At 38.9% G+C, this 27,308-nt stretch overlaps 1 protein-coding gene across 4 annotated transcripts; it reads left to right on the top strand.

Moving 5' to 3' along the window:
- The first annotated feature begins 969 nt into the window (after nucleotides 1–969).
- On the top strand, nucleotides 970–27,308 carry LOC139734740 (transcription factor MafK-like). Of its 4 annotated transcripts, XM_071645535.1 has the most exons (4): nucleotides 970–1,063; nucleotides 10,430–10,776; nucleotides 26,029–26,265; nucleotides 26,723–27,308. In XM_071645535.1, exons 2-4 carry the CDS (start codon nucleotides 10,744–10,746, stop codon nucleotides 26,975–26,977), a joined length of 525 nt encoding a protein of 174 aa, XP_071501636.1. In that variant the 5' UTR covers nucleotides 970–1,063; nucleotides 10,430–10,743; the 3' UTR covers nucleotides 26,978–27,308. The 4 variants fall into 4 exon arrangements, with proteins under 4 accessions (XP_071501636.1, XP_071501635.1, XP_071501638.1 ...); XM_071645534.1 differs by lacking the exon at nucleotides 970–1,063 and having other exon boundaries at nucleotides 10,317–10,776; XM_071645537.1 differs by lacking the exons at nucleotides 970–1,063; nucleotides 10,430–10,776 and adding an exon at nucleotides 16,258–16,403.

Here is a 27,308-nt window from a genome sequence, read left to right as displayed (position 1 = left end):
TTCGGACCTTCCATATTATATCAAAATAACCACACTGCTTGGACAATATTACAATCAACAATATAATAGTATCATCTGCAATCGAGGAAACTGATAAGTAAAATAGAGAGGTAGTATACAAAAGTGTTTAGGACGCTCATTCATATTTTAATGAACAAATGTATTACATACCATGACCAAAGAGTTGATTATATTCACGAATCTGTACAAGATATCGACTACCCCATTATCTCATTTCATCTGTCATTTGATACCCGAGTGGTGATGTACTACTCGTACTTCATTGAACATTGTACTAGTACTCACGGTACCAGCTTCCTGCTCTTGCAGCATACTGTACATAATTAGCATATTAATTACTGCATATTCATGATCCTTCCACTCGAGAAAGCGCCCTGCAACATGTACTTAGTACGGGATACATATTTGTAAGTATCCTATATCTTTTTTGAATAAGTTTAATTTTATATAAATAGAAAAATAAAAAAATAATACTAACAAAAATTATTTTTAAGGGTGAAATAGACATAATAATATTTTATATAACAATTTTAGAAAAAGTATTTTTAATTTTACAGAAAGAGGATGTAAATTTTTGCTGATTCAGCATTTTTTCCGAAGCTATGATGTCAAGGGAAAGTCCAAGAAAATTCTGGATCTACGTTTTGTGACGAGCTGAAATCTACACGCCATCTCATTGTATTACCGGTGAGTATGCCCCCCTGTTTGCGGTATATGGTACTTTCATGTCATTTCTTTTCACAACTAAATACTGTAATCACTCTTGAAAGAGTCTGTTTATGCTGTTGTTGCTTGAACATGGCTTTCGCCCTTTGCAGTCATGCTGTTATACTGCACTGTATACTCGGTAGTTGCGACCGTCGCTCTCGTAGGTCCATGGTGCTCGCATGAACACGCAACTTGTACTTTATAGTCTATGCTTTGGATCGAGAGTGCTTAGTCATCGCACGGGAAACTTCCGGGTGAGAGAACCACCAGCGAATACGGAAGTGCGTCTGCGCATCAGCTGTATTTACATGGAAGATAACATGTAACACGACAGGTTAGTTCGGCATGACTATGTAAAGTGGAAGTGCAGCCAAGCAAATAATATATCCGGTTTTCATGATCAGAGAAAAGGTGACGTCGAAATTAATGAAAATTGTTCAGTTATTAATTTGCTAAATTAAACTGTGCTGTGGCTGTATCTGTCTGTCAACAAAGTAAGTAGAGTCTAGATCTAGTGAAGTTAAAATTTAGTGTCATCCTCAGTGTCACACTGTCAGAACTTTATAAGGTTGGTGGGTGGGTGGATCCGATGGGCCGAATGATGTCTGACTCTGAGTCTGAATCCTCTGATAAAACATCCTGATTCCTGGTGTCTGCCAAATACCGGTATCAGTCATATCCCTTCTTTGACTGGGAAGATAAAAATAAACATATAGAATACCTATTTATAATTAGACAGTCTATATCTTCTTTGAGTAATAAAATGAAGCCACATCAAAATGTCATCTTCATCATACTTACACAATTTGTTTTGCCAATTACATGTCATAGGTCTAACTTAAATTCTACTCTATCTTACTAGAGTAACTGCGGCAGTAAGCGGCCGTGCAGCCGTTCGCGGCAGGTACAACATACACGATACAATATACCGCTAAACACAGCATTGCACTGTTACATGCACACTACACATAGACTAACACACTAGCAATCAACAAAAACCAAGTGATAAAATGGGCACAATCTCTGACGAAAGTGAAATTTTCTCACCTAAATGACAACATATCGCATCCAAAATAGAATTTTCGGTACTTCTTAACATAACAATTAAGAAATAATGGTCCAAGAAACTTGATTTTTTGCCGTTTTCCCGATGCTCATGGATTTTGAAAACATATCCTCACATAAAATAGAACTTTCGCGAGCCGATGTGGGCCGCCATTTTTGTTCGGAAAGTGGATGTTACCATCGAAAAAATTCAGAAAAACACGAGATAGACATCAACAACATCGCCAGAATTGCGATCTTGTTTGCGGCCAATGCATGTGCGCCCGCTATTTTCACGTGCTTTCGCAATGGGAATTGGCGCGTACGCAATGTTCACGAGACATGTGAAGGCGTTCAGCTAAAGATCGAGGAGCACGCGCGTATTGCATAGGGATTGTACGTCGTGCCGCAAGCAGAAATAGTACGTCGCATATCGCCCTTATCGGCAAAAATTGTGCCGGGTTTTGCCCTGGTAAATCATGAAAACTGCGTTGGTCAATGGTAAATTTCTTTTATGAAAACAATCGCGTTAATGAATAATCCTGTCTATGATATATGAAATGGTTGAAAATAATTTGCCTGATTTGTTTACAAGTTGGAAAAACCCTTAACAATGCTTAAACTGCCGCAAACGGGATATTTTACTCTAGTACTACTAGTCTAGATCTAGAGTATCACCACCAGTTTTCTTCTACTCTATCCAGCCACTTATCACTAAATGAGAAGCCAGCAAATTCTATTGTCACAGCATCACATCATTTCATGGGTAATTTACAGAATACAGGCAACCAATCATGGATAGCGCAAATCGCTCTGAAAAGAGCATAATTAGGCTTGCCGATAGCAACCATCAAAAATATTAATCCAATTTGCGATATGGTCCGTGATTCGGCTGACGACGATGGCATTTGTTTATGTGTGTTTTCTTTGGTCTGTGTGGTGAAAGTGTGGTTTTCCTACGTGGTTTTCGGAGGTTTTGGGGGTGTCCCCCGATAGCGATGATAATGTAGTTCTAGATCCTGACAATGCTAGTCTAGACTAGCCGTTAAAATTTACCAGAATTTACGATGTAGTTCTATATACTCACGTTTTTAGGAGTTGAGGATAGTCCGTATCCTAGAAAGCGATAGAAATTTAGGTGAGACGAGAAAAACAATCACTTATCTAATTGCTGGTGCTAGCTTACAGTAGAGCTTTAATGCGCACTGTGTGGGTGCGCTTGACAGCCCACCATGTTGACTCTATGCAGTCAAAACAACAGTACACCTTATGCGGACGTGTGGCAGTGGTAGCGCGTATTGAGTCTGCAGAACGCGCGCATGTTTACTAGTACAGTGTACTGTATGTATGGCAGTTGAGCGCGCAATTGTCTCTTGACAATACGCGTCGGTATACACACTGCCTTGCTAAACTAGTGTAGTGTGATTGATCGTGAATGACTTGTGTTGAAAAGAGTGGAAGGAAGAAGGGCTGCCAGCTGTGATGACGTCATCACGTTTAAAATATTTCCATCAAAGTCGGCTTGATTTTCTTTATCGTCGATTTACTCGAGTTATCTTGATTTAGAGCAGTTTTCCTCCGAAACCACTCAATTTTCATTTAAAAAATGTGGTCAACCTACTTTTTGACAGCTGTTCCGTTCCCGGGCTTTTTGGGGGTAGATAACGGGAAAGACGAATTTCAGCCCTTTGGGCTGAAATGCATAATCTCTAAGGGAGAGCCGCTGGAGGCTCATATATATGCACCAATATGCTAATTTATATGAAGCAAAACCGGATTTCTGGAATTTCCCCCATTTCACTTACTGGCACTGTGGTTCACGACAGGAAAGTCGGTACTAAGTCACCTTCAACAATCCATCCAAAATCCCAAATTTTGCCATCAAAAATGCAGAATCGGTGCAAACTTTCCAAAGCGCGCTTAGTAAATCCAGTGTTAAGAATCAGGGTTTGCCGAATAAGTGCTAAAAATCGAGAAACATGCTGTTTTGTTGCGAGAATTTTTTTTTGCTGATCGCAAGCTCGGAGTATGATGGTATCCTCAAAAACACAAAAGAAAAATAAAATATGTGCCAATGCTGTGACTAAATGTAGCCTACAGGGGGTTGAATGCAAGTGCCGACTCTACAAAATTCAGACACCAATTTAGTTTATAGCACACATAAATTTAGAAAAAAAAATACATGTATATATACACTGTTAAGTATTGATATTACTCATATTTTCAGTTCTATATTCTAATTGCTCTATTAGACACTCGTGCAAAGCTAAAACACACAATTCTGTTCAGCAGTTTCCAGCCATATAGGCTCCATAGTGTAAGTGTCCAAAAGGTGTCGTGTAATGTTGAATGCCTAAAGAAATATAAACCATCTATCTATACGTACACCTGTACTTGTACCCAGTTCATTGTAAAATAAAGCAAGATTTAGAAAGTTAAGGAGTGAAAAGTTTACTTGCCTCACTCCGTATATAAAGTGTAAGTGTATGAAATAAAATCAGTACATCATGATATTTTGTCTATTAGATTGTTGACTGTATCAGTTTTCTTGTCTTTTATTTGTTGATGTACAAATTTGTGTGTGTGTGTGTTTTTTTTTTTCTGCTCTTAATGACACAGCACTTCTACGGTACATTGTGGGCTAGGTTACTTGATACAGCTTTTGTCTGCCTTTGTTTTAGATCGATGCAGGGTAAATAGCCAAAATGATTGACTAAAACCCTAAATTTAGATTTTTCAAATGAAACATAGTCATGATAGTGGCCTACCCAGATTGGAAGACACATCAAGCAGTATTGCATGAATCTACCGTAGGTAAGGGTCAAATTTAATCAGTGATCATTCATAGCTGAGGATGTTACCTGTATGACAAGGACACAGGAATTGGTACTCTCCTCACACGACATCCTTAGGGAATACCTCACAAGATATTGTTCCTCCAGTTAAAGTTCGTTTCATCCATTGAAATGTTTCAGCCCTCGGCCTCACCGTCTTCACAATTCTGTAAGTCTTTTTTAAAGATGTTTTATGCTTGAGCATGGCGTATCTGCCAGTGTAGTATTAATTTCATGACATTCCGGACAAGGACAGCAGAAATTAATTGTCTCTTTCTTAACACTCTACTCTCGGGGAATACCTCACCCGCTGACAAGACTGTACATAATGTTCTTTACACAGACAAAATAGTGGGATGTCAGTCGTGATCCAAGTGGTTTTAGTCTCACAATTAGTGGGACCCATTTAGTGGGACATTCAGACTGCAAATTAAGTTTTGTTAATTAAATGCAATTTTATTATTTTCATGTAGCCAAATATGTGTTCTGTCATAATTGAAATGTGAAAAGGTAGGTTAGGACCATCTTTTCTTTCTGTTGGACCTTGGATCACCATGTTCACAAAAGTGAAGGTACAACATGGACATTTTGTACAATGGAACTCTTCTGGATTTGGTTTTATAGCTGATTTTTTTTAGAATGCTGATTAGATTTCTGACACTTGAAATGTCCCATTTTCTATGCCTGTTTTACTGCCTAAATTGATGTTTGATGTGATATAACGAAATATCCGCCAACTGAATGAACTCAATGTTATCTATACTATCTCTTACACTTAGTTTAATCAAGAAAATATATAATATACACAAGGAAGCAAATCTGAAGAACTTTTAGTATCAGAGCTCAAATATCAATAGTCAAAAGGGGAATAGTTATTGTGGGATTGCTCAAATACCAAGTTTTTTTTGTGCAAGATCAAATGGACAAACTATCCCACTAATTGCCGATCGCAATTATTTGTCAACCAAACAGTGCATGCCTGAAATCTGCTGAAATGGCGACTCTTGCCCTTGTGATTAGTGCACTCTTGTTCGGTGTGTTTTGAGAATGACGGGATAAAAAAGTGTCGAGACTATTGTGCCCCAGCATTACCACACTTTCCATACTTAGAATTAATGTTTTTTTGTATTTCTCAAATTTTAAAAAATTCCTAAATAATCTCAAGATTTCTGTGGATTCGAATCTTGATACAAACCATGAGATTTGCATCCCGCTAATAAAACGTCAGAACACTATATATTATTTTTACACTCATTCCATTGCATTCCTCACATGGAAACATTAATAGATTAGTACACATCAGTCAAGTTAAAGGAAAGATATACCACTGTAGTATATTGAAGTAAAAGTAAAGCGTCGCATTTCAAGTCTTGGTAAAAGTATTCCATTGTATAGTAAAGTTTAACACATACCTACCTACGGCAGTACTCTTGGTATGAATTCTTTCTTGAAAATATGGCAATCTTTTAACCAGTAATATGATTGAATAGAATTTGTTTATGCACACCAGATGAAAATAATTGCAGTGAAACAAGAACAACACCTGTGAGAAATTGTTATGCTGTTTTAAAGACATTCACACTTCACATTTATTTTCAAGTGGATTAATGTGATACCCTTTATCATTGCACCAGTTGGCACTTAAAAGTCATATTTACATGATAACATCATTAAAGGGATCGCATAGTTTTGGTTGAGACCTAATTTCATGTTTCTATCATCTATTGGTGAGATAATGACCTCTTCTGAAATATGAAAGAGCATGTGATTCCATGAGGAATCCAACGTTTATTTGATGAAAATTGGTTTTGAAATGGATGAGATATCCAAAACATAGAGATTGTAATAAAGTGTGGGACCCACACTTTATTACGATCGCTTTGTTTTACTTTGTTTTTGGATGTTTCAATCATTCTAAACCCGATTTTCATCAAATAAACTTTGAATTACTCTTAAAATGGTATGCTCTGTATTATTTCATAAGTGTTTTCTTGGTATCTTGCAAAAACTTAAAAGCCCAATTCTCATCTCCACCAATACTGTACTATCCCTTTAATGTAAACTACATGCCATCTTTTAGTGTTGAGTGAGCTCTGTGAGAATCTTTGCTTCTCTCTTTCTCTGTGTAAAAAACACATAATTTGTAAAAGTGTTTCAGGTATTAATTTGAGTTCCTAGTCTTATTTTGTGCTGCTCCTTCAACTGAGATTTCGATGTAAGATTTCTTTGGAATGTTGCAGAAAATATGAAATAAGTCTTTCTGTTTAATTTCCAATCTACATTTAATGGTTAAAAGAATAATAAAGAACATGGTTAAAGAATAATGTCTCCCAACATTGAGTATGAAATCTCACAGTAATACGCCTCAGATTTTTTCCCTTTTTTAAAGAAAAGATTTACCAAGTCAACCCCCAGTCACTTAAGAATACACTCCCCTTTTGTATGGAGAATTGCAGTTTAATTTTTTTTTCAGGGGTTTTCGAATAAATTCACTGGAAATCTTAAGTTGTTTCCCCTTCCATCATAAAGAAGTTTCCAGTTGTATTTTTCTGAGGTAGGTCTGAATTACCTACCTCTGCAACATACCAGCTTTATGAAAGGAATCTTATTTTCAGGGTGGAAGAGGGACATACAAACTTTAAAGGGTGTGTACAGTTCTGGTTGAGGTGAGGATTTAGCTTTTAACGTTTTGCGAGATATTGAGAAACCACTCTATGAGATGTCAAAGAACATGCAATTTTAAGGGGTATCAAAAGTTTATTTGATGAAAATCGGTTTTGAAATGGCTGAGATATCCAACAACAAGGTGAAACAAAGAGATCCTAATAAAAGGTTTGGCCTGTCGCCTTTAATTATTATCACTTTTTTGGGTATCTCAGCCATTTGAAAACCAATTTTCATCAAATAAACGTTGAATCCTTTCTGAAATTACATGCTCAAAGATTCCATATTTCATTTAAGAGGTTTCTCATTATCTCACTTAGGAATGTTATAAACCTGAATCCCCGCCTTAACTACATGTGTAGTACTGTACAGTCCCTTTAAAGCTTCCTGTAATTTTAGCAACGCTTGCAAGTTTGAAGAGGGGATGATGTCATCATCCCTTAACTTGCCTATCAGTAGTTAGTACAAAAAAAAAAGAAGAAGATGGAAATAAAGTAGGACCTATGTCATTGCTAGATGGTTTAGCAAAGTTGGTAACCTCTTTTCCCTATAAGTCATCAGTGCTATTAAAATTATTGCATGACCACAATATCTTGATACAAAGTATACCAGTATGTGCGCTGTATACTACATATTGTTAGCTTGTTCTTATTTATTGTACATCAAAAATGAAAAGCTTGGGATGATTTGTGTACAATTCAATGTTAGTTCAATGAAATGATAACAATAGGTAGCTATAATTTAATCCTGGTCTTCGAGCTCTCGGTGTCTGTGGTTTACACAATTGTCTATATTTATTCACACCGAGTTTGGAGGGTACCGGTAGTCTATGTATAGAGGCACACACATGATTTTGCATCACGGAAGTGGTTGACATGCCTTACCAAGTTATAGCAAGTGTTGAGTAAAGTTCAGCATTGAGGCAAGAATTGCCTAGTCAGCATAAAATGGTTCCAATATGAGTAGTACCCATTTTTAGTAAGTACTCCAGAGCGAGCAAGACCTTACCAAACAAACAAACAAACAAACAAAACCTTTACCCCCCCCCCCCCTTTGCTTCTGTCACAATTAGAATCCTTCACAGTGAGGGTGTGATTGCAGCGGGAAAATTTTATCTTACTTTTTGCCTTGTTCTCCACAAACTTTCCCTCAAATTAAGCATGTATATATACCCACACACATACACACAACAGATACACATACAGATATATACAATGGCAATCACACAAAGATGAACAAACATCTTGAGTAGGCCCTATCATGTATCTCCAGTAGATGTGTCATGGTATGCACTATATCCTTGGCTGACTTCCCATGTTGTCTACTCCCCTCTACTTCCCCCCCACCCCCCCCCCCCCCCCCCCAACTACCCTGATATCTTCCTGTAAGCTCACACTTCTTCCTGGTCCATGCAGTCAGTCTTTTTTCCCTCTCTTCAATCCTCCATTTTGTCTCCTTTCATTCATTTATCACCCACCTTGTACATCAACGGAGTAGAGAAAGTACACACACACACACACACACACACACACACACACACACACACACACAGACACACACACACACACACACACACACACACACACACAACAAAAAATCAAGAAAAACTGTGTAGTACCTAGGGAGAGAGAGAGAAAAAAAACCTACAAAAAATAAAGGACGGCTTGAGCTCATGAAGAGATAAAACATTGGTGCGGAAGTTATTGATTGTTGTTCATGCAAAGTCGTACAGGAAGTGGGATCCCGAACGTACTTTCCCCAAATAAGGAAAGCAGTTTTGAACTCTCATTGGTCCATTGTTTGTCCCCTTTTCTGGTATGGAAGCAGTATTGCTTGTTCACCGATGAGGTAATAAAACTGTCACAGAACAAGTGGTAGGCTATGTGTGCATGTAAGTGTGTGTGTGTGTGTGTGTGTGCTCTGTTTTGTTCTTTTGATTAAGGGAGAAAGTTATCATATGTCAGAACTTGACGTCAGTTTTCTTTTCCCGTTGCAAGGCATTTTGTTGCATATGAAACTTAAAAAGACTATAAGAAGGCTGTAACATGATGAAGTTTCAGTGAAAGCTGTACACATATCCAAGGGGAGTTGAGTGGAGGTAGAGAAAAAGATAGTGAAAATTCCATCATGATTCTCACGGTGTCTGACATGAGTGATCTGTTAGGCAGACTTTGTAAGTATTCACACAATGTAGGTACAGTAACAGAAACTTTGTTTTTTTTTTCTAAAGTCAATTGAGTGATTTTGGGGGATAAATGCAAAACTTGTTTTTGAAATAGTTGTACATGCTAATTGTATTTTAGGAAAATGATCTTAAAAATTGTTTTTTTTTTTTAAAAGAAGTATTCTAACACCTCAAAATATGATGTACCCAAAGTATGTCATAATGCTTAGAATTGACAGAGATAAGAGCTTTTGAGGATTGATTTTAGTGAGGCAATATTTTAGCTTGAACTGTCATGACTCAAGTACGTGCATATTTTTGTGTGTAGAAGTTGTGTAATTGCTCTTCATCATTGCCTTTTAATAAAGGGAAAACTTTTTTTCTCTAATTCATCTGGTAATTTTTAAAGAAGTGCAGATTGAAATGTTGCTGTCTAAAAGCAGGTAATGCTGCCAGCTGCAGGATGAAGGAGTACAGACAATGTTGAATCAAAAGGTCTCACTCTTGATTTGATTTATTGTCAGAATATTTCTGATATAGACTGAACTGTAGCACTTTGTATAATCTTCCTCATTTACTTTATTGTGACTTAAGCCGCAAGCCAGAAGGACACAGACTGTTCACATAACTCAACCTTTGAACCAGAAGGCATGTTGGATCCTTGCACAGAATCCTGAAGAACATATTTTAACTCCATGCCTACAATTGCATGGCAGAGGCGTGAACACATTCAGTAAACAAGCCATTCGGCAGGCAGCCGCAGCAAGGCATAGAGTGGCTAAACAGTCTAGTCAGCACTTTTCAGCCTTGCCTGGCAGTCTGGCGGTCCTGTGTTGACACAATCCTTTCCATCAGATATCCTTCAGACTGCCGCTAATAGGCCGCCGCACAGCTCCCTCGTGTGTCACGTCTTTCCATTCCCTTTCCTTCACATGTTTCCCCTGTTCTCTCTCTCCCCCCTTCTCTCTCTCTACATCCTGAACTTCATTAACAGCTTGGCACGAGGAAGAGGAGCAGCCCCAGCCCCAGCCGCAGTTCCCGACAACACCGTTGCCATTTGTCACGAATAGTAGGAGTGCCCCTGTGAGGTTCCACCACTTTGGCCCCTTTGCCGATCAAGGGCCTACTAGTCTCCAGCCATTGTCATTGTCGTCGACGAGCCAGGGGCCCTGCCTCCCCTCCCAGTCCCAGGGTGTTCAGCAGGGGCTGCTACAGCAGCAGCAGCACCACCACCAGCAGCAGCAGCCGTTCTCATCACCGTGCCGTTTCTTCCCCCTGAGTCCTGTGCTGTTTGACGCCAATGCCACCATGGTGCGTAAGGCAGGTCCCACCAACCTCAAGGTAATGACCTTCACATCATAAACTTAGCTTCAGCATCATTCCTGTGAGACTCTCTCGTCAAGAGTTCTCACGCTGTTTGGGTTGTTAGCATTTTTTAGACATCGTCTGTGAAGAGATGGCTGGTCTAAGACTTGGTCAGGTTCTAATGAACAGTGATACTCACTTGGCAAAATATGCGGAGTGGAGCTTTGCTTATTTGATTCAAACCTTTTTTTTTAATCCCTTCATGACATTTAGAATATAATATTATCTCGATAATTGTCTGTTTTCAATAAATGCTAATATAATGTAATTTTAGCTTGTGAATCGTAGTAGCCTAACATGATATGCTGATACCAATGTGTTTACACGATATAAATTCTGTACCATTTGCAGAAGTTGTATAAAACAGCCAGTCTATACGGACCGTCTGAAATCTGATTCCATTTTTATCTCAAATTTTGTATTAAATGCTTGACAGAGAATAAGCATTTTCGCTTCGAAAATTCTGATGAATTTTTTGTGTCTACTGCAAGTAGATCACAGGAACAAGTTCAATACTTCATGAGTCATTTCCTAAAGTGTAATACGTTTTCTGTGCTTCCTCATATACTAGTAGTCTGAATTATTTCTGTATTCAATGGATCTAATTCTATATAACATTCTTTTGGTTAGATGGTGAAATTGCAGAGCAATCCATCAAAAGTGAAATACAAGAGTTTCCTGTAATAATACTCAGTAATTATACTGTGGAATCAGAAGAATGCTAACAGCCTGAACATGTTTAAACAAGATCATTCTATTTTTTACTTTCTTCAAATCTGTTTCATACAAAAAGCAACAACGAAAACTTTTTTGTTTTGTTTTGTTTGGCTTCGTATACCTTTGCGTATTTCCCAGAATGCAAGCACTGTATTGATTTTATTGTGAGCTGTTTTCAAACTATCAATGTAACATTAGCTATATTATCAATCAAACTTTTACAGAATGGCACGTACAAAGTAGTAGCAATTGTAAGCGCAAAAAGGTGAGTGAGGGGTAAATGTACCAGTACGTTGTATTTCAGAACAAGTCAAATGAATTGTGCTTTGTTGCAGGGATTAAGCTGTCTTAATGTCAATTCACGGTACATGATTGTAATTTTTTCATCCAGTGGCAATGTCATTGATCTTCATAACAATTCACATATTACATACATCCTTCCACCATGCCATGCATATATTTACATATTATTATGTGTCTAATGTTAGGTCTGTATGAAAGAAAAATATTATGAAACATATGTATCTCTCATGATGCCTGATGATAATGTATACCCATCTCTGATTTTCTGCCTGTAATGTCATTTATTGACTTACATCCATGCTTCTTGACAATCTATTGTTATCCAAAGTATGATTATCACAAGCTTAATTATCAGAATTTATTCCTGCCGTGTTTTCATGTCCACAACAGTAAATACATGTACTGTGAAAGTGCATACTTTCGCGCGACTAATTTTTAGCGCTCGGCCGGGTAAGAAGAGTTTAGCATGTTTTTTATTCCGCGGAATCAAGACATCAACTACTGGAACACACAGCAAGCAAAAATATTTGCATGCTTTTATTTTCGCGCTAGTTTCTGGTTGCGCGAAATGCGCGAAAATTTCCACTTTTACAGTAGATGATTTTGCTGCATGTACAGCATTCCCATTGTGAAACATACATTTATGTGTATTTCATGTGGCTGATATGAATGGATGACCATATTTCATACTAATTTCCTAAATCAGAGTCTGACTCATGAGCATGTAAAAATGTGTTCACATCACAGTACATACACAGTGGCTATCATTTTGAAGCTCAAACTTGCGTTCATTGTGCCTGTGTTCAAAATCTTATGGTATTTTTGAGTCAGTCCCTAAAAAGTGATCTACATTTGTGCAATTGAGCACTGTCTATATTTCATCATTTCCAATCCTGACTTTGATTCATCTAAAACTGCAAGAAGTGTCTCACCATGTCCATTGTGTTGAATGCAAGACATCCGTACATTGCATTACACTTGTTGCAAGCCGACGTGTTGTTTTTAAGTGATGTATAAAGCGACGTTCTGTGTGTACGATATTCGGTAATGAAACCCTGCAGTCATCCGCACAGAGCGGGCTAACGAGCGTCTCCCGATATCTGACACAAAGTGCTCCCCGGCCCAGTCAGTTTGTTTCCCCTGATATCCTCCACACAGCTGTGGCTCCCTCATTGCTGTGACAAACGGGAAATCAGTCAAATTTGCCTGCAATCCAATCCCTCCAGAGTGAGCATTATCCCCATTCCAGAGTCTTAATAGCAGACATTCTTTGCTACCGAAAAAAAGGGAGCACGCTGCCTTGATGAGGGTTGAATTAGAGCTTCCTCTACAGGCCATGGAGTGGAGAGAGTCAGGTACGTCTCATAGCTGGTGAGTTTAGGAGAGGGGTCCAGGGAAAATGGGGGGGGGGGGGGGGGAGAGGGAGGGATTTGGTAGGATGGGGATAGGGTCACATTTATGGGCCTTGTAATAATGATATTGATATGAGAATCGACAGGCTATCGGTCAACTATTAACTTTACACAGGTGTCATCAGTTGGCTCAACCCAATTATTTTGAATTTGGAGAATCTGCAAGAAAGGCATGTCCAGTTCAGACATGTTAATTATCTTCCTACCCACACTGAAATACCATAAATGTTTTCCAGAATGAATATTGTAATTTATAAATTATGCAAATAAGAGAGCACATTTCATCTTCCTCAGGAAAGTTTCATGATTCTGATATTTTGGATGTAAGTAAGAAATTTGTATTAGAGTTTTAAAATTTGTGATAAGTCTTCGTTATGACAGCAGGATTTGAAGTGGATTTATTAGGAAGGCTATTATAACTCAGTGAGGCATATCAGAGTCATTTCTCTTCAGAGAAATTGCGCATTGGTATGTGTAGAGATGCAGAGATTTCAGCTACTGTTATGCGTGATGGCACTATTTTCAGGCAGATTGTCTATGTGCACATGTTCATTTGATAACGTTTATTTTTGGCTGGGTGCTAAAGTGAGTCACTACTGATCAGCAGAAGCATGCAGGGTGGCTGGTTGAAGAATGATTCCAGTCTACAGTTGCCAATGCACTGCAAGGGGAGGTGAGCTTTTAAAAACAGAAGGAAAATGAAAACAAAGCAAAACAAAATATTCCATTAAGGCTGTCAAACACAGAAAAGAAAAACTTATCCTCAAACATGATCTGAGTGGGAAAAAATGGCCATCAGATCAACTTGGTGTTTTCTACAATTTCTCTTTCCGCAAAATGAAAAGTCAACAAGGGGCCTACAAAAGCTCAGAGCTCAGCACTTGCTATGTTTTAAACTCTCAGTGCACTGCAGAATCTGAATGTTGCTTTGTGAAATGCCGTACCCGTGAAGTAATTGTAACAGAAGCAAACAGAGTATTGTCACATGAGACAAGCCACTGACCAGAGTGTCTTAAGAAATAGAGACCTACATGTATCTGCGATTTTGGAGCTTAGCAGCCACAAATTATTGTATTATATGCTCCTAGTCTTAAGCAGCAAAAAAATGACAGCCGATCAACAGAAGCTGTATTCAATGAAGAATTTTTTAACAATAAGCATAGAACTGTAGACATAAATTTGCATTGATAGCTGTTGGGTGAATCTATCGTTTCCATTGTGACTAACCAATTTATTAAGTAACAATGGCTTGCTGGTTTAATAGACTTTTTCCAGGCCCATGAATAATAATTGCATTCACGGATCTAGAAGAAGAAGTAGAAAAAGAAGAAAAACCTTTTGCTGGTGCATCTCCCTCCTTCTCGCTTCGCTCATTATGAATTGTTTTCTCCGACAATGGCATTTGGGAATTTAAAAAAAGGCTAAATTCAGAGTAGAAGTACTAGAATGGGGATTGGGATCGGGGGAGGGGGAGGGGAGGAATTTGCCATTGGAACAGAGGGCGCTGTGAGCACATGCACTTCGCCAGCCAGCCACGTGGGTTTTCCTGCCGACCGAGGTCTTCCGGCTTTAATTAGCACTCTCTGGCGCTGATTTAAGGACTTCTGACAGCGAGTTGCGATGATATTGAAATGTTTTTTGAGCCCAAACTGGGGTTTGTCAAGCTGCGTCTGAAACTGCGCAAAGGAAGCTGCAATTATTTCTGTTGAAGCTGGAAATCTGGCAGTGTCTTGTGTCTGTATATTAAGCTTTACTCTTGGGAGGAAAATTCTATACCTCCATGCTGTTGTTTTGTGTTCTTTTTGTTTTCTTTAAGAATTACCCGTGATTGCTATTTTGATAACAATGTAATATTATGTGCCTGTATGGAGGAAAAAAAAAACTGGAGTGATTTGAAATACAATAAATCTTAATGCCCTGCCTTAACAGACAAATAAGAATGTGCATGCAAACCTGAAGGCAAAATTGTTCTTTTTTTCAGATAAAAAATATGCTACACAAGATTTTTGGATGGGGCTGCTATGAAATATAATGTACTTTTGTACTGCACACACACAAAATAATAATGATAATAATAATAAGATTAGGGTTCTTTGAACTGTAAAGCCTATTAGCTGCAATACCTTCCAATATGATAAGAAGCACCTCTAAGAAAAATTGCTTATCACTATACATTATAGCACACACACACACACACACACACACACACACACACACACACACATTTTTGGGATCAATAGTGGTAACATTAATTACTGCATACGCATACTTTGTGAGCATGAAATTTCATGAAGTGGGGCTTGTAAGACAATTTTCGGGAGTGGATTGAGTTGAGTGAGATACCAACAAGTCACGCACGTGAAAGATCCCACTTCATTCATTCATTGCAAACCCGGTGAAGTGGTCCCCCTACCTACCCACACAAGAAAACAGGCAAATGATGCCGATCCCTCGTGGTTCGCCCCAGGTGACTAGTAAAAGTCAGCAACAGTATCATCCCGGCACATATATCTCATTGTGCCATACACTTGAATGAATGAAGCCCGGCAGTTGTTTGCTTTTAAGCATTGAAATTGATTGAAATCAGTTAAAATCAAGTGGATTCAAACATGTATAGTGCTAATTCAAACCTAGATCATGTGAGGGAGTTTAACTAAAATTGTGCCTAGCAAAACTTGAAACATTGATTAGGGTTGGCAGTACATAATTGTACTCTTTGCTGAATTATGGGATGACAGTGAGAACAGAGTTAATGGCTTGAACGTGTGTATGCACTTGAATATTGATCAGTGCTTTTACAATCATGCTTTATGATGTGCAGAACCTGAAACTACATTGGTTTGTCATCAAAATACCTGAACAGCAATGCAAACAAAGAAAAAGGGGAGTGGAGGGGATATTGGTGGAGAACGTGCAGTCGTACAGGTATTTGAGAAACAGAAACTGATGACTCAGCAGAACACGTATCGCACCCAGATATTGGTCCTTGTCCTATGTGGGCATTTATTAGACCGCACAATGTCACCTCATGGTATTTGACGCCGTCCGTGTCAACACGTGCCGCAGCCTCCAGCGTAGGACAATCAGGTTTGCCCAATCAGCCTCTTCCATGCCAGCAGCTACATTGACATTGGCACTACAGGATCTACCCAAGCTAGCACATGAAGAGAGGTAATATGGGAGGGGGGGGGGGGGCTTTTAGGGTTGATGGTTCGGTTCATAGTCCACTCATTGTGTAACTGGTGGGTTGGCTGGCTGGCACAGTCCATACTTTCAACACGTGATTCAGTGGCATTGCTCAAATTCAGCTTGTTTCTGTTTAGGTGTGTAGTGCAGTATTCCAAAGGTATACCAGCTCTCATTGTTGTTTTTGTTATTTTTTTTATTTCGTTATGATTATGACTTCTGTTACAAGCATTATTTCTAGTATTCTTATAACCTTATTTTATTGTTATTATTGTTAGCATTCTTTATTATACTTTGTGATTAAACCTGGGATTACAGTGACACAGAGACCCACTTGCAAGCTTGCTTCATAATGTTGGTCTCTTTCTCAACACTGCACCGAGTACTCATGATTTTTGACACCTTATGTTGAAAATTAGCTTAAAAGCATGGAGCTACAGCTCCATGGCCAGAGTAAAGCCCAATGCCCACTGTGCGACCTGAGCCTGCGAGCTGGTGGCAAGCTGGTGCGAGCTGTATAGGGCGCCAAGTATGGCATGGCCTGTTTCATTACGAAATGACTGATTTCATAACGAAATAGGCCATGCGATACTTGGCGCCCCATACAGCTCGCACCAGCTTGCCACCAGCTCGCAGGCTCAGGTCGCACAGTGGGCATCGGGCTTTGGGATAGCATGCACACTAGCCAATAGAAAGTGAGCTTGTTAATGATTGGCATGTATGACATATAAAAAAGACACTTTAAAAGCAGATCTTGAAAGCAGACTTTGAGGAGATTTTAATTACACGGTATGTTGTGGAGCTGTCCATCGAAATGTGAAAAGGGCAAGGACATAGGTGACGGAAGTTGTCTTTCTACCCCATTGGAAGGGAGAAAGAGAATTTGTATTTGAATTCCCCATGAAAATGGGGAAGTGCAGCCGGGATAGAGCAATTATTGTAGTTTCTGAAGTCGAAATTAGATTAGGAGCTGGCTGAAAGTCAGGTTTGCGTCGCAGCCTCTCACAGGAATTGACTCACGGCTGAATGTTGTATGACAAATTTCGCCATCAGCCTGGGCTTCCTTCCATTTCAAGACGGCCCGGTTTGTATTTCCCCCCCAAGAGCTGCACAGCCGGTGAGTTTATCACTGTATGCTGACGTGCCGTATCTCCCCTGCACCCACTATGAAACTGGCTTTCTTGCCTTTAGAAGTCCTTCTGTTCCCACAGTCATCTTTATTGTGCAAAATGCGTGGGTCTGGAAATAGTATGTGAAGACTAGCTCTCGACTTTGTCCCCACCCCCTGTTTGGGAGGGGGGATAAAGAAATAGATACATTTACATGTAGGACCTACTTGCATGGAAGTGCCTTCCACTCTCTCTCCCCCTTCTTGCACTGATTTATGACTGTAAGCTTTTAAGACTATTTTTGAGACCATGTATGTGATCTACCGTGAGAGCAAATTGGGATGGATTTCAAAATGCGATGAGTTTGGATATAATTCAAACTAAGCTACAACTTCACGATTATGAGCTACAACTTTATGTGAATGTTCTGCAGGAAGAGATAGTCATACAAAAGGGTGCAAGGATGACAAACTGAGTTTCCAGGGGACACTGTATTAAAATCAGAAATGTAAATTGTTGAAGATCATTTTTTTTTCTTAATTTTATAATTTCTTGTGTGTTGCAGCATTATAGCACACCTTGAAATATTGCTAATAATTGACTGTTTTGAAAGAACACATTTTTGCTTTAATCTACTAAAAGAAATAAATTATGTGTGCTCATTTCATCTGTCATTTTTTTCTATTTCTCTCAGTAGAGTTACCAACTGTAAATTCTTTTACAGCTCTAATATATTTTTCCTCATAATAATATGAAAGTGATATTTTTTGTAGATTTTTGAACCTGGTTTTGTAAGTTGTAGTAATTATAAGCATGCTCAATCCATGCAAGTTTCTTACATATTCAACCAAAATATGGTTTTTGCCTTCAACTTTTTCTCTCATTATATTATCATTTGTTTGTTTGTTTGTTTGTTTTGGATCAGCAGAGTATGACAACCTAGTGTCAATTACTTTCACAATATGTCTCGTTTCCCAGGACCTTTCCTGTTGAGTCAAAAAGGGGCGTTCCCTGCAAGGGAAAAAGAGTAGGACCCGGAAGTTTGACGTCACAATAAAATCATCACCCTTCCCCCAGCGGCAATGGCCGAATAGGTTTAGGTTTTCACAGTCCCTGCGATTGATTATGAGATTATCTACTCTTCAACCAGAGTATATACTAGGTTTCTGTTTTTATGCCTCCGCCACGAAGTGGTGCCGGAGGCATTATGTTTTCGGCTTGTCCGTCCGTCCGTCCGTCCGTCCGTCCGTCCGTCCTTCCGTCCGTCCGTCCGTCCTTCCGTCCGTCCTTCCGTCCGTAATGAAATTTTGTGGACAAGGTAACTATCAAAACGTTTTGAGGTATCCTAATGAAACTTGGCATGTATGTGTATTAGGGGGTGAAGTTGTGCCTATCAACTTTTGGGTGCACATGCTCAAGGTCAAAGGTCAAAAGGTCATGGTCAAATACATAAAATCTCACTATTTCCATCATAACTATGCAATGCCTGAAGATATTTTCTTGAAACTTAGCGTATACATGTATTACCCAATTAAGATTCTCTTGTGAAAGTTTGGGTCATGAGGTCAAAGGTCAAAGGTCAAAAGGTCAAGTAAAAATATTAAAACTTCACCTTTTTTCTCTGTACCTTGGAAATTGTTCAAGGTCTCTTCATGGAACATAATATATATACATGTACTGACTGGCAGTCGTTATCTAGAGAATTAAGGGTTCATGGGGTCAAAGGTCAGGGGTCAAAGGTCAAGGGCAACACTTCAAAATTTTACTAAATATTTCCTCATGTTTGTGCAATGCCAGCAGGATTTTTTTTTTTTACACTAGGTGTATGCATGTTTAACCTAATAGAGATTCTCTGGAAAGTTTTTTTTTTCTTTTGTTTTTGCCTCAAAGGTCAAAAGGTCAAAGATCAAGTGAAAGTGCTGAACTAAGTTTTTCCTCCATATCTCTGAAGTGGCTCAAGTTATCTTGAAACGTACTACATATTTATGCATCTTCTGCCTGACAGTGATTATCTTATGAATTTTAGGGTCAAAGGCCAGATGAAAATGGTAACAATTTACTATTCAATACAGAAAGTGCACTTTTTCTCCATACCTTGAAAATTACTCAATGCATAAACATAATGGGTCAAAGTCAAGTTAAAGTCCGTAAATCCCAAATACATGCTCTCCTATTCATCCAATTACACCTAGGTCATGGAAGGTGAGCATTCAACACATTTGTGACAAACCTGTCATTTTAACATTTTGCCAATTTTGTGAAAATGTAATCTCACATTGTCCACATGTACTATTTAGACCTATTAGGAGAATCATGCATTATGGCGGAGGCATACCAGTCGCCATAGCGACATTTCTAGTTGTTTTTTGTTTTTCTGTGAAAGTTGAAAGACATTGACTGCTATTGGATGTCATATTCAGTTTATAGTAAGACGTAATGCTCATGTGTGGTTGAAAGTTTTGATACTCCCTGTTGTCAAGTAGTCCAATATCTCTGCTATATAACTTCTGATTCATATGATACTTGGGTGTATTTCTGTCTCCATTTTTGCAGAATTTTGAGGGAAGCTGGGGGCATCTTTAGTCACATCTGACATGTGCAAGTCTCCTGTGACATTGCCCATGCCATGGTGCAACCCATATATATTTCTCTGCATTGTTTATTTTTTCTCAGTTTTATTTGTCATATCCTGTCTCCCGTTCTGCTACGGTAGAGAAAGGAAAGGGGAGGGGGGCAAAAGCTGGGAAGAAAGGTGGAATGGGTAAAGGCCAGGATCGATAAGATCTCTTCCGACCCTGTTTGCTCCCATTCAGAAGGAGCTAGAGAAAGGACGGGTCGTTGGTTGTTTGAAGGGATTAGTGGACCAATTGCTCCCCAGTGGGCCCCCTGTCACCCGCTTCCCCCGGAGAAAAATTGTCTTTCAAGTTTTACAATCAGCATCCTTTTTCTCTCCTTCCTCATGCCTCAGAACATTAACCCGTTGAGGACAGGCTGATATTGCTACAACAGGCATTTCCCATAGACACCTGCCCAAATATTCTCAGGACTCGTCTTCATTGGGTTAAGACTTCAATTAAACAATTCTTGCAGTTCCATTCTGTTCTGCGTTCAATTCAATGAAATGAGCAACACACGTACAACATTAGTAAACAGTTCCAAGGGTTTATTTTCTTTGAGCGTGAAGAATTATAATTGATGTGAATTCCCTGCACAAGTCAGTGTGATATAACAAGACTGAATCACCAACTGCATGCATTAGGCTGTGATTACATAATATATCACAATCTTTTACATTCAAAATCTTTGATTAACCATGATTGATGTTGTACTGATTTTATTGCTTTGATTTGGTTAGCAGGAAACTTCAAGCAGAAAATATATAAGTATTTATTGCCTGATAGCCCTCATAATTTCACTAATATTTCCTGGCTGATATATACTTGCATCTAGGTCATCAAGTCATAATTTTGCTGCTGTTGCCCAAACCTTTCTTGTTTCCCTTTATTTTGAAACTAACAGTATTATCAGGACTGACAAGTCTTAACGTGCTTTGAAAATCTAAAAATTCTAATTCCAGTGCAACTCTGCATCCACCCCCAAAATAAATAAACTTCAAAAGAAAGAGAAAAAAAAAATATTCCCTATTAAGAATGATTCAAAAATGACAAAATTGGATAAGAAACCAGGAAGATATCCATTTTGAAATTTCACAATTTTTTGGAAAACATTTCTTGACCAGTCCTTATGAATATTCTAATGAGTGAGTCGGTGATGTCATACCATCACAGTTTTTCATGTATCGTGTTATATACATGTAGAAGTTTGAAAAAATTTGTTATTTGTAGCTGTTAAATAAAAGTAAAAGCATGTTCCCATACCAGGATATATCAGACTTATTTTTTTTTCTGGGTGGTTTTAAGATAAGTTTTATATTCATATAGCTGAAATAGATGAGATTATTTTTTTTCTTTTCTAACTGTATATGAAATGAATAAGAAATTGTGAGAGCATGACGTCGTCAACTCCATTGAAACCTATAATTGAATGATAAAGTCGTGCAATAAAGAAGCTTACAATGTTATCATTGTCCTTCATTGTTCGATAAAAAAAATGATGTCTTTATCCTTTGCTGTTCTGTGTTTGGTAATGTTCCACCAATGAATAGCATGCTTCATTACCACTAATTGTCGCTCAATCACCAAGCATTGGCTGAAGATGAAACAGATGTAATGTAGGCCCTACATACATGTACGAATGTGACCACAATATCTTGCATTTCACGCTTTGCTTTCTCAAATCAAGATCTACAGTAACACAGCTCAGAAGTATCTCATCAATTCATCCATCCCTCCATCACTTGTTGAAATCATCACCAAAATGTAGCTCATTTGCTGCTGCCCATCCCCACCCCACCCTCCATAAAATACTCCACCACCCCTTGTTCGCATGTCCAAACTTTGTCAATGATTATTGCACTACATGTTTTCATCTTTGCTCCACAGTATCAAAGAAGCTTTAAAAAAAATCAGAGTAGATGTTTGTTAAATCACTCTTTGTCCATATTAAGTCATAAGGAAGTTGTAAAGTGCCTTCTCTTTCCTCTCAAGGCATTGACGGAAATTAGGATGTGTTTTGCTGAGGTCTGTTGATAAAGAAAGGCAGAAAGAAAGATATAAACAGACATACTGACAGAGAGATACAAGTAGAACTGTTCATGTTACCTTTTGCAACTCTCGATATCAGGAAGTCAGAAGGGAAACTTGCTTATCCTTCCTGAATGTTCCAAGTGAAACTTTCACAGAAATGAACAATCATTGAATATATTGTACTATGTACTTGTATAGAGTAGCATTTGCAATGCATGTAAAAGGTTTTGCCTGAAACGTGGCAAATGTGACAATGATATGTGATTGTGGATCACAGTCTCTGTCACTTGAAACAAGCTGAAAGCTATCAAGAAGAGTTTCACATATCTTTTTCACGATAAGAAGATGAGTAAATAAAGGCTGGATTTCACTCTATTGAGGAGAATTCATTGCAGTGGGAAGTTTGTTTTGAGTGAAGGCAGTCATTTGTGGAGCAATATATTAGTGAAAATCTGATTTTGAATAAAGAAGGCAGGAATTTTTTTTTTTTTTTAAGAAATGACAACGTGAATGTCTATTTTTGTTTAAAAACATGACATCCTATAGGCTGATTACTACAGCAATCTTGAGAAATGTGAAATGTGTTGTATGGTTTTCTGCATTTACTTTGCACATTGATGAATAAGCTTTTTTGCTTTGATATTTGCTGTGCTGTTTACGTGTGTTTGGAAGAAGTAAAACAGATAGTCACATCAAATACACTGTATGCCTTGAGCTGAGAGATGAAATAATGTTCCATTCAAGAAAAAGAAAGATATGCAAGGTCTGATTTTACAAACCATACAGAAAGTATTTTAGGAAGGCCTTTGTCATGAGGCTGTGGTTTGCTACGGTTTTGATGTCGACATGAAAGAAAAAAAAAATGTTCTGAAGGCAATTTATCTGGCCATCATGTTATTTCTGTTATTTGTCCAACCCTGCTCAACTGTCTTGCTTGATTTGATATGCTGCTCACACTCAAAATAACATTGTCCCCCTGTTGATATCTCCCAACTGGGCAGCCATAGTTTTTTTTTAATGTGCAATTGTCTGACCAAATGTATTTTGACTACCAAATTAGTGATGATAAACGCTGATACTATTACGCAATAGGTGTGTCACCTTGCACTGCATGGTCATTGATCAGTGCAGTAGTAATCAAAAGTCTAATCAGAGGCAAGCCTCTGTTGAATTAAGGCAGACCGCAACAGTGCAAAGTCTGCCAGTGGTACCAGATTATCACCAACCCTGAGCTTACATACACGTAGTGTGTATGTAATATCTACAAATATCTCGACAACCTTCTGATGTTAAGATACTCAAAAGCAAATTACGTTCAGAGCTATGTTTGCACACCTAAAGGGTGCTTGATTATCTTGTGACCATTCCCCCAACCTTGTTCAAGAAGTTAAAGTGAAACTGAAGCAAAGAACCAAATTGCAAAATGTTGCAGGCTTGCAAGGGGACTTTTACAAAGGTTTTTACTTTCAGAAATGCATGGTGTGTAGTCCTAAGCAACCAACATGTGGTGGATTGCATCAACATTGAGTGTAGTCCCAAGTGAAATCCCCCCCTTATGGTTCACGGTGGAGCCCGTAGTGCTGTGCATGTATTTTGTTGAGAGCCTCTGACAAGTTTTGCAGTGGCAGATAGATACTGTGGGATATTTGATGAGGTAAATTGTTGTGGATTGGAGTCATAGCTGAAGCTTTCTCAGGTTACAAAGGAAATTTAATTGAGAATGGGAGTGTGAGATAGGTATACCTCAGCCAATTTTGTAGCGAGTGCCATTGACATAAACTGACGGGATGTGTGCATTGTATATTCAGTAATTTCCAACAGACCGACGACCGCTTGCGTTCGCCCCGCTCCCTGTCCCGCCCTTAACACCGGGATGGCATCTGGTTACTGTGGCAACGCAGACGACCACTGGGGTGAACGCAAACAACCAACGTACAAGTAAATTATGCGTATCTAAGTGTATTGTGCCCTTTCTCATTCTCAGTTAATGTCATGCTTGTAACCAGTAATCAAATGACAAGCGTGTAACACATGTTCTTTGAATTAGTGTTTCAAATCAAAACACTGTGTGTACAATGTGGGTTGCAACATCATCTGTATCAAGTTTAAAGTTCAGTGTATTTTCTTACTGAAATGAGTTTTTGCCGGTAACATAAAGTTTCACTGAGACATCTGCAGCTCAAATTTGAGGCTGTGCTGGAAATAAGTGCAGACGTTGCTCTTAACGACAATTTACACAGTTTTTACCAAACTCTTGTAATTGTACTTCATCACTTCATTTAAGCCAGAGTTTTTTTTTGCACAGTGATAGATAGGCAGTGTAAAATAATGGTATAACTTTTCTACAAGTATACAGTTTGATGTATGTGTATAACAGTGGCAGTGAGATGTTGTGAGATGCCTTGTAATATTAGAAATGCAGGCATTTTCTTTCCTTGTGAAACAGTATATTAATCATCTACTGTACAAGCTGTTATTTTCGTGCACAGATATTTTCGCAAATTAGGAGGTCACAGACGTTTTTGTGAGATGTTGTTTTCGCAATTTAACACCAACGATATCTTTAAATGCATTGTTGGGATACCCTTGTGCATGGCGACATTTTCGCGTGTTGTTACATTCATGATCCAACTGTGATGCACGAAATTTGCAAAAAAATTAAACCCCATGAAAATAACAGCTTATACAGTAATTAATCATGAACCACAGAGAAATTTATATATTTTGATACCTTGAGAGAAAATTGAGATGCAACGTGAGACCAGAGGAAATTTGAGCAAAAACTCTGACCAAGCAAAATTTATCACTGTTGAGATTTATAGTGTACGGTAACCTGTTTGTCTTCAAAATAAGCTTGCCAGTCATGAAAAAAAAAAAATTATTAATAATGAACTACAAATTTTATGCTGAGTCATCGATGCTGGCAAAGCATTACTGACAATTTGATTATCTCTACAAAGAGCGTCGCAAGCAATTAATTGAACAACCGACTACAGATGTACAATTTATCTCTCAATATAGTTTTTTGTTCCAAAGTCCTGTGAGAAAATGTTGACTGTTTTGCATATGGTTCATGGGAAAGAAAACCTCTGCATATACTGTGCTAGGCTGAGACGTCTCTATAGGGCGTGTCGCTATAGTTTGGATCGAACCAGCAGGTGCTGGTATCTGTTTGATACCTATATCATACAGCTGTCTGATTGCGTGATAGCGTTTTTACAGTTACTTGATATGGCTGCTTTCCTCAGTCAAGTGTACACTTGCAATTTGTAGGTGAACTTCTTGATGATGGTATGCAAGTATGAATGAGTGTGTGTGTGTGTGTGTGTGTGTGTGTGTGTGTCTGCCTGTGTGTTTGATGTTTACAAATGCCTACCAACCAAATGTGCACGTACATGGATAACCTTTTCCCGGGTTCTCTTCATATACGGGTACTGGTCATGTGATTCAATGTACATATGTATCATGTGACATTGTAGCCGTTGCTTCTTTTTCTACAAAATTTATCTAAATGTTCAATTTGTCAGACCCTTTGCCATGTCTTTAGTGGTTTTACAGCACAATCTCTTTTTTCTCCCTCCATATGATATATTCTCAAATGCTCTTGTCACCAATAGTCAGAAAAAGAAGGACATTTTTGTTTGTTTCCCCCTTGCACAGGTTGAGTATGATCACATTGTGCGATTGGGCATACTCATACAGTAACTAAAGTTTGCTTTCTCCTAGCTATCAAGTGAGGAACCAAATAATCTTATACGATATTAATGTAAAAGCAGAATGAGGAATCAAGCAGATGTTTGGATTTGAGTTGTAATGCACTGTTTCTTTTATGTAATGTCATTTCTCCCATCACAGATGCGTCAGGAGATCTCGCCCCAGCCCCCAGAGCAGGTCATCAATGATCGCGAGCTCATGAGCTTCTCGGTGCGTGAGCTGAACCGGCGGCTACGCGGCCTTCCCAAGGAGCAGATTCTCCAGCTGAAGCAGCGGCGACGCACGCTGAAGAACCGTGGCTATGCCGCCAACTGTCGCGAGAAGCGCGTGACGCAGAAGGAGTCGTTGGAAGGAGAACAGGAGAGGCTCAAGATGGAGGTGAGTAGAGGGAGGGGGATCTTTACCACTTGACTGATTGTGAATGGAGTCAAATCAAACAGAGAGAACATTTGCAGTGTCATTGAAATCAGACAAAAATTTGAGAACTTCGTCATCTTGCTCGTCAGGGACTGGGTTACTAAAGAGAGCCCATCTCTCCATTCCTGTGGTTTCGATGACGATTGAGGGTGATTTTAGGGTGTGATTATAGTAGAGATACAAACTCAATAATTCATGCAATAATTTGCTCTGCAAACACATGCAAGAACTAGAATCACTTGTTTGAATATAACCAGGGACCTTTGGAAGCGTTTGAATTTTTGCATACTTGTTCACAATTTGCTTATGATTCCCAATGTAGCAGCCAGCAAAACTTCTCATAGTTTTGAAGGCAAATAAGGCGATGTATTCAAGATTTAAACATGCAGACGTTCTCTGGGTGTGTTTGGCATGGCAGGTTGAAAAGCTGGCTTCGGAGAATGCCAAACAGCGAGAAGCTCTGGACGAACTCCACCGCCGCTACAAGTCCCTCCTCCAGTTCGCCACTAAAGTCAGTCCGGACAAGATCAAGATCCTCTCGGGCCCGCTGACCGCAACTGACCTCAACAAGGACAGCCCCGGCCTCAACCCTGGCCCCAGCCAGAGGCTGGAGGGAGCGGCGGCCAGTGTGGCAGTCAAGCAGGAAGCTTCTGACCAGAGACTGGGCGACTAAAGAGAACCAGTCTCTCTCCCTTCCTCTGGTTTCCATGACGATTGAGAGTGAATCCTGGGTGTGTTAGTAGAGAAAAGGACTCAAAACTAGGCAATAATTTGCTTATCACCCTGGGTAATGCTCTCAAGCTGAGATATACATGTAAGAGTTTGTAGCATCAAGTCACATTTCTACAAATCTTGTCATTTCTCTTCAGTTTTGAAGTCACTCAGTTCTTCCTGTGCAAATTGTCGAATTAAATGATGTACTTGTAGGTTTAGCGAGTTGCGGTCTGGATTGTTACATATGAGTTGTAAGATAGATGAGTTGTAAGTCCAAGACTGCAATAAGA

Source organism: Diadema antillarum, unplaced genomic scaffold (assembly GCF_040938485.1).
Source record: "Diadema antillarum isolate AM-2024a unplaced genomic scaffold, OU_Dant_1.0 seq00000546_RagTag, whole genome shotgun sequence".
In the NCBI taxonomy this organism is placed as follows: Eukaryota; Metazoa; Echinodermata; class Echinoidea; order Diadematoida; family Diadematidae; genus Diadema; species Diadema antillarum.
The sequence above is the reverse complement of the archived record's forward strand: the minus strand, read 5'-3'. Positions and strand labels throughout refer to the sequence as shown.

Bases quoted from the DNA above. Each gene is read 5' to 3' on its own strand.
- LOC139734740 (XM_071645535.1), top strand. From the start codon at position 10,744: ATGGTGCGTAAGGCAGGTCCCACCAACCTCAAG. The intron at 10,777-26,028 runs GTAATGACCTTC...CTCCCATCACAG, and splicing joins CAGGTCCCACCAACCTCAAG to ATGCGTCAGGAGATCTCGCC. The intron at 26,266-26,722 runs GTGAGTAGAGGG...TTGGCATGGCAG, and splicing joins AGGAGAGGCTCAAGATGGAG to GTTGAAAAGCTGGCTTCGGA.